This window comes from Callionymus lyra, chromosome 2, assembly GCF_982586985.1.
Source record: "Callionymus lyra chromosome 2, fCalLyr1.hap1.1, whole genome shotgun sequence".
Classification (NCBI taxonomy): Eukaryota; Metazoa; Chordata; class Actinopteri; order Syngnathiformes; family Callionymidae; genus Callionymus; species Callionymus lyra.
In genome coordinates, this window is record NC_141819.1 from 23,861,623 (window position 1) to 23,877,872 (window position 16,250).

Below are 16,250 nucleotides of genomic sequence, written 5' to 3' on the forward strand. Positions count from 1 at the left end.
TCTTGTTATAAATGAATGTATTGTTTTAAATAGCTCGTCCAAGAGTTACACGAAATATTGTATTTATATTTAATTTTTAATGGGCTTTCAATTTAAACATTTAACCAATAATATAATGTTTTTGTTTTGACATCGCCGTCTTTTAATTAAGTTGGTTAGTTTTCTGCATGCATCATAAACACATGTGTCCTATATAACATGTTTCATTAAATATTTTTTAGTAGAATTTGCAGTTACAGAATGCATGTAGTAAATATTTCCTTTTCACCGATTTGACTTACATTCCTTCAGGAGCAGTCGGTAGATAGTAGAGTCACATTTACAATTATATTGAAGCTCATTTTGTACTATTATAAGAACGTATTACACGAGATAAACAGCTGTAGTTAACATTTACTAAGCAGAACTTGACAAACCAACACAAACTAGTTTTGACTTTGAACTTGATCCGGGACGCCAGTTTGGATTTCAAAATAAAGGCAAGAGGTTTAAAAAGGCGCCAGGATTGCACCGTCTGGGGGAAAACATATCGGGAAATCATTTAAAAATCATTGACCCATTTGATTTTTTTATTAAATGTGAAAACATAAAACTAGTGCTGGGTTGTTATACCGAAAATGAAATCGTATTCAAGTGTGGTACTTTAAGTTGAAAGTCAGTACCAGATTCATTTTTTGACGCCACAATATCGGGATCAGTGGTTCTGGCGGGTCCAGACAGGTGTCGGTGTTTAAATATGCTCGTGTCAAGTGGTCTTCACCTGTGAAGCCACACGTCTGCTCGCGGAGGCTGCAGAAGAAGTCTGGGTCCAGCAGCGTCCTTATCCGGTGTTAGCAGCTAGCCGGCTAGCTTGACATCATGTGGGTCTTCGGTTACGGGTCCTTGATCTGGAAAGTGGACTTTCCCTACGAGGACAAGCGGGTCGGGTTCATACGAGGCTTCAGCCGTCGGTTCTGGCAGGGCAGCACGGACCACAGAGGAGTCCCGGGCAAGGTGAGCGTCGGTGACTGACACCTGTCGTGTAATAACAACGTAATAACGTCAGTGTTGTGCAGGTGATATTGAACAGTTTGCAGTCGTTAGAACCTCCAGGTGTTATTACAGTGACCTTTACAGTCAAGTTAAACCTTATTAACTATTGAAAAAAGTTGTTATATTTCGAGGATTGCATGTATTATCTTGACTCAACTCTAAGTGTTAAATTTAAATGTAATTTAAAGTAATGTTATTCTGTTTAAAGTTTATTGTTAGAGAGACCTGAGGACTCGGTGTGACACGTTTGATTGATTTACATTCTTTCTTTCTTTAGACTCTTGGCTATTTTTAAAATAGAATATTTTTAGAATAGAAAACTTTTCCGTCTATGGGTTAAGAGAAAGTTTGTTGCAATGAATCAAGAAATTGATTCATTGCAATACTGGAAAAACACTTACTTTTTTTGTTGTTAGAAGTATAGAATCGAATGACTAAAATAACTTAAAATAAGTAAATAAAATGAGATGAATAAATTAAGCAAATAAGAATTAATATAAAAAAAATAATATTTAATATTAAATGAAAAATCTGCAGCGTTCCTGATACGGACTGCAGACGTGTGGAGGTTCTTAAAACTTGACTTTCCCGTCTTGAGAGATCTTTATTTGTCAAATAAAGTAAATAGAGTAATTTACATTGTGCACGTATTAAGTCTCAGCCAAAGTTAAATGACATCGGACAAATATTTAGACGTCAAACAGACTGTCTTTTTCTTGCTCACGTTGCTCTTTTCTTTCAGCCCGGGCGTGTGGTGACACTAGTGGAAGACCCTGAGGTAAAACAAACCTGAATTATTCACTTTTTTGATTAATTATCTCCTCATGTTGATGGTTCAACAACACGTTCAAACTGGCTAATATTCAAACTGAATTTTCACTCGTATCCGAGCTCCTATCTAGATGGTTTCTAACGTCTTCTTCAAAGCCAGGAACATTTTATTAGCGACTGGTAATTGATTACACTCCAGCGATTGTCATCAGACGATCAGTGTGTGGAGTGAGATTGTGAAAATGAGATTCCAGTCAGCAGGAAATTGCTCATTCCCGTTTTCCTTCTATGTGGCTTTTTAATTAAAGGAGCCGTAGATTTAATTGAACGAGAGACTTTCAGAACATTGAGATTATACGAGCAGAACATCAGACGTCATTATCAGCCAATTGAAACACACATACACAAACACAAACACACACACACACACACAAACCTCTGGTTTAAAGCCTTTTAAGTCTATTCACTGTTTTATAGTCTTTTGATTGATTTATAAGGTTATTAATCATAGCTCATCAATATGATGATGAATATACTTGAAAAAAAGTATCTACAAATTATTATCAGCCTTGTTTTCTTCAATTCCTTGTTGATTTATAATGTTTGGTTCAACCAGTTTCCTTTGTTTGTACAAATATGATGATAAGAAGAAAAATAGATCATAAGAGAACTGATATTTTCCTTTTAAAAAAAAGAAATAACAGTTCTTACATCAATCAATAGTTATGACATCGTACTGACAGTCACATGATACACACAGCACTACCAACACTAACTATTCCTTGAAGAGAACAAGCCTGTTTTTATCTCTTTTTTTTTACACGACTTGAATATGATCTACACATTAAATAAATCCAAGTGAATTGATTCACTTAATAATAAACACTAATAAACAGGAACTAAAGTCTCCTTGTGTTGTGCGTCTCAGGGTTGTGTGTGGGGAGTGGCCTACAAGCTGCCGACGGGTCGCGAGCAGGAGGTGAAGAGCCACCTTGACTACAGAGAAAAGTGTGGGTACCAGGTCATAGCGGTGACCTTTCACCCCCGTCCGCCGCACAGCCCTCCGCCCACGCAGACTCTCCTCTACATCGGCTCTCAGGACAGTCCCGACTACCTGGGCCCGGCTCCCCTGGAGGAGATCGCCAACCAGATCGTCAGCTCCAGCGGGCCCAGCGGGCAGAACACGGAGTATCTGTTTCAGCTGGCCGAGGCCGTGAGGACCACTCTGCCCGAGGACTCCGACGTCCATCTGTTCTCCCTGGAATCGTTAGTGAGGGACAGACTGGACCGGGGCACTCGCTCGGAACAGACCCGTGACAGTGACTCACCAGCTCAGGGTCGCTGTGTCAGATCCGGCGTTTGACTTCTGCCGGGGAACCTTCGGAATCTCAGGGTTTGCACTTCCTGATGTGTTTGGATATCGATCGGAAGAGACGCAACCGTCCATCGTCAGTGTTCATGCATGTCTCGCGCAATCGGTCTCAACAGGGACAGATTTTTAAACAAAAACGACCCCGTTTATCATATAATTATTGATCATTTGTTAAATTTCTGTAAAAAATGGATAGAAACATTAAGTTAATACATTACTCTTAGAGTTTGATATCCCATCTCCAATAATTAAAAACTATATTTTCTAAATTCAGTATTTTTTATTGTGTAGCCACCAGACAATACTGATTTTAAAGGGCTACAACTTAAAAATATTGAAGTTTAAGTTGTGAATAATTGGAATTAAAATATCAAACTATATTTCTAAATATTAGTTTTCATAGCATTTCCCTCATGATTCAAGAGACTCTGGTCACTGCTGCGACACAAGTGGTGACAGAGCAGGATGATAATTATTGTTCTCTAATATGTTCTCCCGACATCACTCAGGTTGCATTCTGGATGTTTTTCTGTGTATTGAGCAATGTGAGGCTCACGGTACGAGTGAAGGAGAGCGCCGCCGCTATTAGAGCCGCACAATAAATCGGTGTAGACGACATCCCTTGGTGTGTTTTTGTTTGTTCAGCTGGATGTTTTGACAACGGCTCAACATCAACGTGAGAAGAAAAACGGCACGAGAAGGTGACTCACTCTGACTCAGCAGTAACCGAGTCAAGCTCAGCGTGATTTACTTTCATCATGAAGAATGTGGTTTAAGCTCAGAGAGCAGCCAAGTGGTCGGTGCCGCAGCCTCACATCAAGAAGAAGAAGAAGAAGAAGGTCACGCGTTTACACTTCACGGTCACGTTAACTTGTTTAAATCACATTAACTGCACTTGTACGCCTCTGGATTCTTTTTTTAGACTGCATGTTTTTGGGATATCTTCCAACTCTTGAACATCTCCAGCTGATGCTCGGCTGAACACTCTGAATAAAAAAGGTCTACAATCTGCGATCTCTCTCCCTCCAGACTGCAGTAACAGCGTTTATCAGTGGAGCTCAGAAGCCGCAAAAATCAGTACAATGCACCTGAATACTAAAAATCCTTCCGGCGAGGGTGTCGGCACGACGCTTGGAAATCTGCTCATGGGGAAACCACGTGATTGGGAAACATGCTGATAACGCCGAGGCCAAGATGCAGGGAATCGCTGAACCCTGGCAGACACTCGGCTCCGCACACTCATCCCTCCGCCGCCGGAATAAACAAGTGCTTTTACAAATAAAGAGGGATTTATTGAGCCGGGGACACGGAGTGATGAGCTATTTCATAACACATCATGGTGAGGAGCCACAAACGTACAGTCGTACTAACAGTGTCAGTAAACATCAGCCGTCAACTGTACACAGACTAGTGACCGTCCCTTAATGCATCTTCAACCTTCAAAAAAGCTTCAGTTTGACCTAGAGGGTCACAACCTGTACCCCCAGCTGTGGCGTCAAAACCTGCTTCATGGAAAAACAAGGCAGGAATGTCAACAAAAGACTTCTAAAGCCGCTGACGAATGAAAGAAGACCAGAAGAAGGAAGCAGTTTATGTTTGTACAGTTTCTAGTTTCATATGGCATCAGAAAATGACACGAGAATCATTTTATGATTAATATAATAATAGACACAGAATAATCAACCAACATATGTTTGTTTTTTTTGGCAAAAACTACTTCCTGTACATGTTTAGTTTATTTATTTGTTATCATAAATCCATGAAGAAATAAAAAACTTCAATGTCCCTCCACTTTAGCAGAGCTGAGACACCATAACTACAAGATTCTTATTTGTTTTGAAGACTACTTGACCTTATTCAGCGAATACAAATGTGCTTGTGTGTTTTAGGATTATTTTGCTTTTAGCTCTCAGCGAGAAATTGATACGATTCTTGTCAGTTGACTCGTTTGTCGTCCAGTTGATGAGGTGGAAAGAGAGAAGTTCGCAAGAAGAACCATTGGAATGAACAGAGGAGTGTTCCCAGAAGGTCAGAGGTCGGACAGTTTGGTCGCTTCGCTGGCATTACCTGCAGGACCATGTGGATCTTCAGGTGTAGAGCGAACACACGGATGTTCTCAGAGAGGTCCAGCATCAGGAGCTTGAGTTCCTGGACGTGCTGCTGGACTGGTCAGGCGTAGTAGCACGGCGACACCAGCAGGTCAGTGAGCACCAGCAGCTGGTCGTCGGTGAAGCGCTGGCGGTGCTGCTGCCAGTTGTCGTGATGCGTCCGCCTGAACTCTGACAAGGTTTTCTTCACCGTCAGCTTGGAGAAGAGACAAAAGATTTTCATCCAGATCCAAACAACATTGCAAAGACATACAGAAAAAACAATTTTCATATTTTTCATAAAACTCTCTCCAGATAAGATGGAGGAGCCAAGCGTTCACTTCAATATTGCTCAGAGCAGATAAAACCGCAGCAGCAGAGTTCTCGCAGCGACCGGGAACCAGAATGAAAAATTAACCACGAAGTATGATTTATTGATGTCAAAAGGATACCACGGGGTCACATTACAGCAAAGATGAAATTATTTAAGACCAAACAAGCCATGAGTGACGCAAACATGTCCACCAAGGACACGGAACAAGGAATGTTGGCAGTAAAGAACATGGTTCACGTCATGTACACACAAACATGTTGGCCTTAACCTGGTTCACCCTGAATTAAAGTCGTTTTAAATCTGCTTTTTACTCGTCAGAATCAACTGTAACTTTGTGTATCTGCAGCTGATGTCGGAGGTAAATGATGTTGTCAAAAGATGAAAACTAAAGGAAAGAAAAGTTGCACGTTTATTCTTGAAGGCGAACAATAAATTGAAAAAACTGATTATTCCCTCAGCATAGAATCAAGTCATCGACTGCCTGGACACTGTTGCTGTCGTCGTTGTTTTGCTGCTTTGTCTTCTACTTATTGTGGTCGTGAGACTGGTTACTAATGTCGATGTTGTCATCTCATCGTCGTCATTGACTTCCTCGTTGTTGCTAATGTTGTCGAGCCTGAATCATATTGTTGTCATTGTTTCAGTATCTTGCACAATTGTAGTCACTTTGTTCCACTGAAGGTTGACACTTGTATGACATGAAAACTGATGAAATATAAATGATGTTTGTTGTCTTTTAATGCTTGAAATAGTGTTTTTATTTTTTTCATTTTAATAATACAATTATTAATATTGTTCTTAGATTCATCGTCTACTTAGTTAAGGGTTGATTGTATAATCTTTTACAAGCAAATGAGCCTAAATATTCCAAAAAGATACTCCTTGTGTTAATAAACTATTTATGGCTACAGTCCTGCTTGTGTTGGGAGGTGTTGGTGTGTAATTCATGCAAAGGACCATGGGAATGGTGACACATCATCTAGATAAAGAACCTTTTTCTTTGCTACCAAGAAGGTTCAGTGGACTTTTACAAGACCAGCAGAGGTAAAAATGTTGGTACATAAAACACATTCATCAAGTAACTATCAGCCTGAATATTAAGGCTTAAAATAAAGCTTCTTACTTAAAAAAGATAAAATAAAAAAATAACATTTAGACAGAAAAAAACAACCAATGCAAGTTGGGAAAAAAAAGAATCCAACCAACCCAGTCAGATTTTGCTTAAACCTTCTCTAAATAAGCTAAAATGTAATTACTTTCAGAGCTATTCATGGTCAGGCTCCTCCTTACATCACTGATCTGATCCAGCCTTACACCCCAGCTCGGGCTCTGAGGTCTGTGATCAGAATCTACTTATGGTTCCACGCACATGGTTCAGGACCAGAGGAGAGAAATCCTACCAGGCTGTTGCTCCTAAGCTTTGGAACGATCTTCCTCTCTCTTTGCGCTTGATGGATCTACTGACTCCTTTAAGAAACACCTTAAGATGTTTATATTTGTTCAGGCTTTTCCTTGATTTTCTGGAACTCCTGTTGTGTTATCAGTTTTATCTTGATCTTTAAAATATATACTTTATTGAATATTGTTTTGATTGTTTAAGCGCTTTGTGACCCTGGTCTGGAAAAGCGCTATACAAATAAAAATTACTTACTTACTTACTTACATTCAAGCAGCAATACAGGGGATTTAAAACATTGTTTCTGGCTCCCACTAGGGTCAGAACAGTGTAACTGCAATGTCATTTAAGCTCTATTTCCACATGATACATGTGTATTTGTTCTGCGTTTTTATCTGCCTGGCAACGTTGTGTGTCAGCAGGAGTGTGTGTGTGTGTGTTCACCTCTATTGGCTGTGGGTCGTTGAGGTGGTTGCTAAGATCCATCAGGATTTGAGGCATCCAGTTCGGGACATCATATGGGCTTGACAGGATACACGCGCTGATGCCCAGTACACCCGCATGCCGGCGCACCAAGTCTACACACAAACGCACACACACTTGAAAATGGTCTTCAAGGTTGATGACTCCCCAGGAGCCATCAGGGCAAGTTTTACTAGATTGCATCACTATGAGACGTTGCATGTGTGTGTGCGCATGTGTGTGTGCGCATGTGTGTACCTGTAGAGGCCAGCTCTCCTCTGGCCTTGGGGAGACGAGTCTGACTCAGCGTCTGCAGCTGTGTCTGCAGACTGGAGTCCAGAGGGAAGAACTGGCACTGCAGCAAACCGCTGAGGGTGGTGCCCGCCATGTCCCTCACCTCCAGGGAGAAGTGGGAGGAGGAGGAAAGAGAAGAAAAAGAAAAAAGATCAAATGAGTGATGATGAGAAAATCAGGAGTTTCAGGACGGAAACACATTGAGGATTGATCAAAAGAGCAGAGAAGCGACCAGGGAGGCGAGGACGACGTGGGACGGGGACGCACAGAGGAGGTGGAGGAAGAGTTGAGCCGAGGTAAAAACCTCACAGAACATCAGATTCTTCCTGCATCACTCTGCATAAATGATGAAGCAGCAGCCAGTTAACTCGGAGCAGCAGCAGTTATTGTTGCCTCGCTACACCACGCAAGATCATGTCACCATTTAGTAAAATACATTTGATTTGATGAAGTTTTACCGTAATAATCCCACTTTAGTCACAATTTAAGATGCTTAAGCAGCATCACCTACTTACTGGTTTACTCTATTTATTTTATTAGATTATCTTTTTTTTAAGACCTTCATCTGATGTCGGAAACATTTTCTTTTTAATAAACATTTTAAAGAGTTAAATGATAAGACTTGCAGTGACAAATCAACCCATGAAGCGTTGAAGATTATTTGACTTATTTTAGTGCAGTCACAACAGCTGCTGAATGTTTGTAACGGTAATTATAATTTAAATCTGTTTAAAAATGTCATAAAATCTGATGTTTTATTTTCGAGTGATCTAGACATAGTCACAGAGCAATTATCAGCCCTTCTGGTGGAAACCAAAGGTTGCAGGTAACACAGAATGTAAATGACTTTTTGAGGAATCTTTTTTCTTATAAATCAACTTTTTATCTGCCAAAACCCCCCTTGTATCTATTGGCGGAACTAGAAAAGGAAATTTAACAGATAAGTATGAAGTAAAAACAAGATAAAAATAAATGATGGGATAAAAATTAAAATAATATAAGTTATAACATGTCGTTTCACAAGGCATCGCCATCGATGCATCCGTCAAAGGACTTGTTTCCGCCATTGTTACCTCCAGCTGTTCATCCAGCAGCAGCAGCATCACCAGGGTTCGGATGCGCAGCACCTCGGCAGGAAAGCTGAGCAGAGTGAACAGGTTGTAGAACACGGTGATCTGAAGGTAGGCGAGAACGGAGTAGCGAGCGTGCCACGATCTGCTGCCCGCCATCTGAAAACACGAGTAGGTAGGTTTGATAAAGCAGCCATTTAGAGCCACAACCTGCAGGATATTAGTTTTCATTAGAACAACTTGTACTGTTATTATAGAACTTATTTCTCTAATATTGCACGTCATTGTCACTTCTTACAGGGGGAAGATCTTGAAATTGTTACTAAAATGTTTTACACTAAGAATTTTTGAAACACAACCATAAATCCTGGTTGATAATATATTTATATTGTGATCCAGGTGTCATTTTCAATCATCTTGTCAATGATATTCAATCTTTCCTGTTTTGAATAATTCCACGATTGGAGATAAACATATTCAAATTCTTCGAAATATAAAGGAATTAATTTTAACCAAGAACAACCGCAGCTAGTTCAGTTGACGACTGGCTCATCTAGCAAATATAACATTGAGCTAACATTTTATTTTACATTGTAATCCAAAAAAATAAAACACAATTTGACAGTTGTCAGTTCAAATTGACCTCTTAAGACCGTGGCTCTTGTAAGTGTTTGAGTAATCACACATGCTTAATGAAACAAAACCATGTAAGGAACCCAGGTGGGAAGTTAAACTGCAGGACAGGCATAAATCCCAAAACATTTTATAATCATGTACAAATGTATACTTTTTATGAAAAAAAATATTGGCGTAATAGTAAGGGCATCATTTGTCATCAATTGAATGATTCCAAAAGTTTGTATTAATCTTATTATTTATCATGTTTCCTATTGTTTGTTATACAAATACAGTCGTGAAAAATATAATAAATTAGATGTTCTGGTACAACTGAATGTACATTTGTTTCTACAAATATAAAGAAGAAATATAGTTCATAAAAGTTTAATCCTCTAATCATTTCTGTGAGTTGCTAGTATTATATGGGAGTTGGGAATTTTTTCACAGCAATGAAAACAATAATACAAAATACAAAAAGAATAACAAAATTCTCATCAAAAATGTGCAGAAAAAAAATTTACAAAATACTTTCTAGCCTGTTGTCCAGTCAAGAATCTATCTATAAGGTGATATTAAACTAAATACAATATGTTTTTTACACAACTTTGACTGACATTTTTGATCGTTTGAATGTTGGAAAAAAAAAATGTAAATGTTAAAATGTATTTCAAACCATTTAGGACAGCTGAAGAAAAGGGCCGAACACAAACAACAGTGGATTTCTTATATCACAGATATGTTTCTGATGTCCATGATATAAGTTGAACTCGACTTCAACATCTTCGTCCATAAACATGTCAATACAAGGAGAACAATAGTCTTGCCATTAAATGAAGCAGCAACACAAGAACATTGTGGCAGTTTTCTCTTGACTCAGTGAAGCAGACCTAATAAAAGTGGTGGACTTTAGGACAAACCGTGCTGTTTTAAGCAGATAAAAAATATATAGAGGTGTAAATAATATATAAAATGGGGTTGGGGGGCGGGGGGGGCACTTCAGCAAATATGTTAATGAACTCATTCTTTACCACAGTAGGCACTTCCTTAAATCGTCAAACTCTTTTTTTTGGGGCAGCATTAGGTTCAGTTCACTGACGTTGGGCAGGTGAGTGAGTGTGTGTGTGAGAGTGTGTGAGTGTGAGTTACCTCCTCTAGCGTTGCCAGAACGAGAGGGATGTGCTCGGGATACAGGAGGCCCTGGGACATAAGAGAGAGACACGTGCGTGCATCCTGCTTCATCTCATCATAGCTCTCATCAATCTCCACCGGGGCAATCTTCAGGGAGAAGGCAACACACAGAGAGATGAAGGGAGGTAGGAAGACACACAGCCACGCACCATTTTGAGTAAATGAAGAGAGAAATTGAGTTTAATGGGCAAGTAAGATGGAGTGGGTAATAACGCTGCACTGGGACCTGAGCATCTGCGTGTTCCTTTACCTTGAAGAGGAGAGGCAGGAGCTGGAGCTGCTGCTGAACAGGAGTGGTGAACGTTCGCCCGGCGCTCGCCATTAACCATTTCAGCACTGAAAAGTGGAACACAAACACACAAGGAGGAGATGTTGGAACGCCTCCTGACAATAACAGATTTGGCGCCGTGACCTCGCTGCTTCGCTCCGGCAGTAAAAACACAATCCATCATGATTTGGGAGCTAATGATTGGGCTAATTGCACGAGCGGATATTTATCTAAATAATGGAGATGAGAATAATAACGGCGGCGGAAAGAGCAGCACATCAGTTCCGAATGAAGCCATAAACACACATCCACAAACACAGCAGTCAAACTTTCAATGACATATTTGATTGTAAACTGTTTGCGTGTTTTGTGTTTGTCGGAGCTGGTTTCTTAGAAAATGCGTAGAAACACAGTCGGAGAGAAATATTGAGAAGATCAAGATAGTTTTGCTGGTTGAACAAAAAAAAAAGTAAATTATCTGTTTGGTTTGTTAAGTATTAGGAAATGTTGAATACATCTCAATTTGCATATTAGTCAGTATCTTATGCTGTTGTGTTCTTTTTTTAGGATTTTGCTTTAAAAAATCTTTCAGGGAAAGTGTTAGGTTCAAGTTTTTCCACAAACCCCTTTTCTGTCCCGAGAGTGACTCCTTTAAGAAACATCTTAGGACGTTTTTATTTGTTCAGGCTTTTCCTTGATTTTCTGGAACTCCTATTGTATTATCAGTTTTATCTTGCCCTTTAAAATATATACTTTATTGAGTATTGTTTTGATTGTTCAAGCGCTTTGTGACCCTGGTCTGGAAAAGCGCTATACAAATACAAATTACTTACTTACATTACCCCATATAATTTTCATCACATTATTATGCTTAAATATAACCATTTATGTCTGTTTTGCTTCGACTCTATTTTATGCTGTTAATATAAGTTCATCTACAACTTTAATGACACTTTGTGTGCCTTAATAAATATGTTTGAAGGTCCAGTTGATCGGTGCACCAACATGTTAATTGGATAAACCAGCTTTTAATTAGAACGGCTTTTAAGTTTCTCTTACTAAAAACCCTTGATTAAACTAATTCATGTTCTGATGCATTGACCTAATAATTCATTCAGTGCAAGTGAACACATGTTATGAGAAAAATGTACCTAGTTGTGTTCTGTTCAACATGTACATCAACATAAACAATATAAAGAATTCTCAATATATTGAGAAGATTTTTTTTTTTTTTAACGGCTTGGATGTTAAAAGAAAAGTGTGAGCTCCTCTGTCACAATAAAAAAAAAAAGATTATTGTTTGAGTAATAAGTTTCAAAATGTGCCCACATTCATTACAATACAATCAGTGAGGTTCATGATATCTATCGCTTTCTGCATCCTGGAATAATTGGACGATATCAATATGCTTTGTGGTAAAAGCTCTCATCGGCAATGTAAAAAGTGTTGGTGAGTCAGAACTGGCCCTCGGCCCTTGTTTGACACTTGAGGGATTCAGGACGACATGCGACAGTTTGGACATGTTGAGGGAAGAGACAGGACCGTCAAGGTGTTATAGAACCATTAAAACAACCAATGATGTTCTTGCTATGAGGAACATGTTTGAAAGCAAGAGCAAGATAGTGATTTATTACGACAAGACATATTAGATTATAACTATAGGGTTAGACACTAGGTCAAAAACTCTGTTTCTGTCGTCTTAATCCCACCCTCTCTGTACCCAGCACACTGTCCACCAGCCTCCATCCACTGTCTGACCTGTCTTGAGTAGTTTGACAGCCTGGGTGCGCTCGTCCGTCCCCTGGGTGTTCTCATCGTGGACATGGTTGTGGATCTCCGGCTCTGATGTGAGGGGCTTGAGCCTCTCTAGGACCCGAGTGACGAACTCTGCCACGTGGGGGGAGGCCGTGGGCAGGGTGTGGGGCAGAGCCACGTCGATCATGAAGATATAGGTCAGGACACTGGAGAGTGCGGGGAGGAAAAACAACAACAGTGAGAGAAGGAAGAACTGCTGCAAGACAGAAGAGCTAGACAGAAAACAAGGGTTAACAACGTTCAGCCCTTTTCAACAAGATGACATAATCGGTACCTTCCGATTCTCTCTCTGACGTTCTTATACACTTGGGTGAGTTTGGGCTCCAGGTAAGCCAGGAGCCGGTGCAGCAGTTCAGATACTCGCCACTGTTGCTGAGCCAGACCACCTTGAAGCACATACAGCAAACTGACAGAAAGGAAGGGAGAGTCGGGGGGTTAGTGCAGCACGTCAGCACAGCACACATCCTCTCACGTTACTGCAGGACGATGAAATCAGAAACGGATACCTCGACGATGACATAAACACATTAGGGTCCAGACACATTAGACCTGGCAGACGTTTTTTTTTTTTTTTTTTTAATTTCTCAAAATACAACAGATACTGTCTGTACAGCCTGTTATCATCATGACATCATATTTAACAATAGTTACTGTATAATAACTGTGACAAAGTGAACATCTTTTCAGATTCAAAGGGGGCGCTGTATAGCTTTTACCTCAGGCGTGGGCACTTACATTTCTCAAGGGGCAATATTATAGAGACTGCTATGAGGGACCCTCAAGCAAATAAGAAAAATCCTTGATGAAGAAAAAGAGACTTTATACGGTGGGAAAAATGAATAAAACGGAAAATAATAGAAGGTTAAATTAATTTGTTTATGTCAGTAATGACAAAACAACAGTTGATTCATCATGCAATGACGTTCAAAAACATATTTTTACATTTATAATATAATGTAAAAACTAAAAAATAATCTAGTTCTGTTTAACGAGTAATGAACAAAATTATATCCAAAAAAAAAAATTGTAGTTTGCCGTCAGAAACATTTATACATGACCTGTTCAGTTGTACTCTGTCATCACGAGTGCATGAATACTATGAGGCCCTGGGTCGGATTTTTCCTCCAGTAAAGTCTTTTTTAAAATACAGTAGATTAACGGTGGATATATAGTCTGAAGGTTGTTGACTTGTTTGTGTTCTTCAATCAACTAATAAAAAACACTCGTTTTTAATTAAGGTTCATTTTATTGCACTAAATCTCATTTAATTCATATATTGATTATAGAACCCAATAACAACATTTAAGCCCATCCTTATTATTGATTGTTTGTCCCAGTTCTCAAATACCATATCAAACAAGAGACACTGTAATGAATGCAAAAAAATGGTTCTTTATTTCTCTTTATAAATAATGTATTATTACTTTTTCATGCCATAAAGTGATTAACTTTATTGAGGCTTTTATCTATTTAAATGTTTCATGAAGGCAATAGTTTCAGTGAACTAATGCAATTCACTATGACCGAGACGTCAACTAGTTTTCTCTTGAGAGATTTAGAACTTTGATTGAAAAGTGACGTAGAAATTACTTTTAGCTCATTTCATTTCAGATTGCTGGCTTCTATATTTGAATGTAGATGAACATGAAATTCAATGAATGGGAAAATGAGTTTCAGTCATGGTGCTAATCAAATACAAAACACATGTTCTTAGCACTGTCCACAAACTAAAACAAACAAATGTAATAAACAAACATACTGTTCATAGTAAATGAGCTCAATTGGAAGGCATGAGGCTGTAGTTTTTCTAAGATTTACACAATACACCAATTAGGTGAGGAAGAAAGTGAAGTAGCTCTCTTTGGACAAGTGGGAGTCCAGATGGTACTCAGGGTCACATCAAACATGTACTCATCTGTTATTTGAATCAACATTTGCAAACAGACATAATCGCATAATAGAATAACACCAACATTTTTACCTTGATGCTGGAAAAGTGTCACATCTTTGTTAACACACGGCTAAATCTCAAAATATTTGCTAGGCTACTACCACATCATGTAATAATGCTTAAAGCAACTGAACACATAAGACCATGTCGCTGGTGCATTTTAAGATCACACAAAATTAAAAAAGAAGACGTGTGTTCATAGCTGAACCAGGCTGGTGTAAGTCATTGTGAACGTGAGGACTGGATGTGACTGATATGCACAAAAACACTGACCTTGCATCTCTAAATGACCCCCCCTCTCCACTCAGTGGACTTTCCATCAGCATCTCAAACAGCCAGTGGAGTTTCCTCGGATCACGTCCCTCCTGTTGAACAACATCAGGTCACTGCTGAGGAGCAGAATAACTAGAATAACACTTCATAAAGAGACAAACTTACACTAGCACTTGCTATGCATGTCCCCCAGTCTGTGTACGTCTCCAACGTGATGTGAGTCAACGCGGTTCTAATCAAAGGACACAAAATTTGCCACAGCTCGTTGACCTGCACGCACAGAAACACACTTGTGTTAATTATCAGTGTGTTATCAGGAAGTGAGGACTTGTTTGTGTGACCTTGCTGAAACTCCAGAGTTTGCTGCCTCTGATTAGTCCGGCAGTAATCTCGCACAAACAACGCTGCGAGCTCTCGTGGGGGTCTGCGGCCAGTTGCTTCAGGTGAGGCAGCAGCAGAGGCAGGAACACGTCGCCATAATTACGAAACAGCCCCTGTCGATCACAACGTCAGCGAGCTTGGTTTGTGGTGAGCCAAGGTTTCAGTCGGTTATGCATCGTCACATGGAGAACAACATGAACATCCAGCCTTGGGTCCAGCTGGAACCACCTTCTCTCAAAAGCTCGGATAAATCAATGGAGCTGAAATTCACCTTGAAGAGACAAAAGCGTCGGGGGTTGAAACTGTCTTTTCCTTTGCGGTCCTCAAGAGAGAGATAGTCTATCAGCTGGTCGATAAACTCCAGGTCGGAGAAATATTCATAGATGATCTTTTCCCCCTGAGCGACAACAAAACACACGGTAGATGTGGTCAGGACGTGAGGACTTTATGGTTTAGGCAGAAGGTGATAGAACAAGAATCCTTTCTAGAAAGAAATGGTGAAAAGAAAAGTGATTCCATAAACAGTATCCATGTAAATAAACAATGTATCGGTGAGTCAAACATAGATGAATAAATAAACACAATACAAACAAGTCCATTAACTAAACTGTTAATGATCAATTTAAACAGATAACATGAAGAATAGACAGATAAAGATGCATCACATATTTCGTTTTTTAATTAAGTCAAGCAGACGTTCCAAAATCAATCAAACTAAGTAGATCAAAAACAACGATTAAAAAATGTGCAACTGAGGAGGCTAATTAATTTATTGACAAAAATATTATGTATTTACTCATTTCTGCCTCTCGTTCACCATTCAAAGATGGAATGGAACCACTATTGTTCATTTAATAGGTCAGAAATAAACTGAATCTAAAATAAATAAACTTATAACATGGCAGATAATAGAAATACACTTGCTGGTGAATTTATGA

General features: G+C 39.4%; 2 protein-coding genes across 2 annotated transcripts in view; one reads left to right on the forward strand and one right to left on the reverse strand.

Annotated features, from left to right (window-relative positions):
* Window positions 1–694: 694 nt before the first annotated feature.
* Window positions 695–3,793, forward strand: chac2 (ChaC, cation transport regulator homolog 2 (E. coli)). Its single transcript, XM_087782845.1, has 3 exons — window positions 695–993; window positions 1,775–1,810; window positions 2,732–3,793. Exons 1-3 carry the CDS (start codon window positions 859–861, stop codon window positions 3,164–3,166), a joined length of 606 nt encoding a protein of 201 aa, XP_087638971.1. The 5' UTR covers window positions 695–858; the 3' UTR covers window positions 3,167–3,793.
* A 1,329-nt stretch (window positions 3,794–5,122) lies between these two features.
* psme4b (proteasome activator subunit 4b) overlaps window positions 5,123–16,250 on the reverse strand; it is a 39,981-nt gene continuing 28,853 nt past the window's right edge. The window contains exons 36-47 of the mRNA XM_087784234.1: window positions 15,584–15,709; window positions 15,273–15,425; window positions 15,097–15,201; window positions 14,932–15,023; window positions 12,982–13,113; window positions 12,651–12,853; window positions 10,875–10,960; window positions 10,583–10,711; window positions 8,822–8,977; window positions 7,713–7,851; window positions 7,437–7,570; window positions 5,123–5,479 (exon numbers count right to left, since the gene is read on the reverse strand). Coding sequence (XP_087640360.1) covers window positions 5,345–5,479; window positions 7,437–7,570; window positions 7,713–7,851; window positions 8,822–8,977; window positions 10,583–10,711; window positions 10,875–10,960; window positions 12,651–12,853; window positions 12,982–13,113; window positions 14,932–15,023; window positions 15,097–15,201; window positions 15,273–15,425; window positions 15,584–15,709 — 1,590 coding nt within the window. The 3' untranslated portion in view covers window positions 5,123–5,344. The remainder of the gene's footprint in view (window positions 5,480–7,436; window positions 7,571–7,712; window positions 7,852–8,821; window positions 8,978–10,582; window positions 10,712–10,874; window positions 10,961–12,650; window positions 12,854–12,981; window positions 13,114–14,931; window positions 15,024–15,096; window positions 15,202–15,272; window positions 15,426–15,583; window positions 15,710–16,250) is intronic.

What these genes read in the sequence shown, in the direction of transcription:
- chac2 (XM_087782845.1), top strand. Translation starts at nt 859, where the DNA reads ATGTGGGTCTTCGGTTACGGGTCCTTGATCTGGAAAGTGGACTTTCCC. An exon ending in ACAGAGGAGTCCCGGGCAAG is followed by an intron (nt 994 to 1,774) that starts GTGAGCGTCGGT and finishes CTTTTCTTTCAG; the next exon opens with CCCGGGCGTGTGGTGACACT. An exon ending in CACTAGTGGAAGACCCTGAG is followed by an intron (nt 1,811 to 2,731) that starts GTAAAACAAACC and finishes TGTGCGTCTCAG; the next exon opens with GGTTGTGTGTGGGGAGTGGC.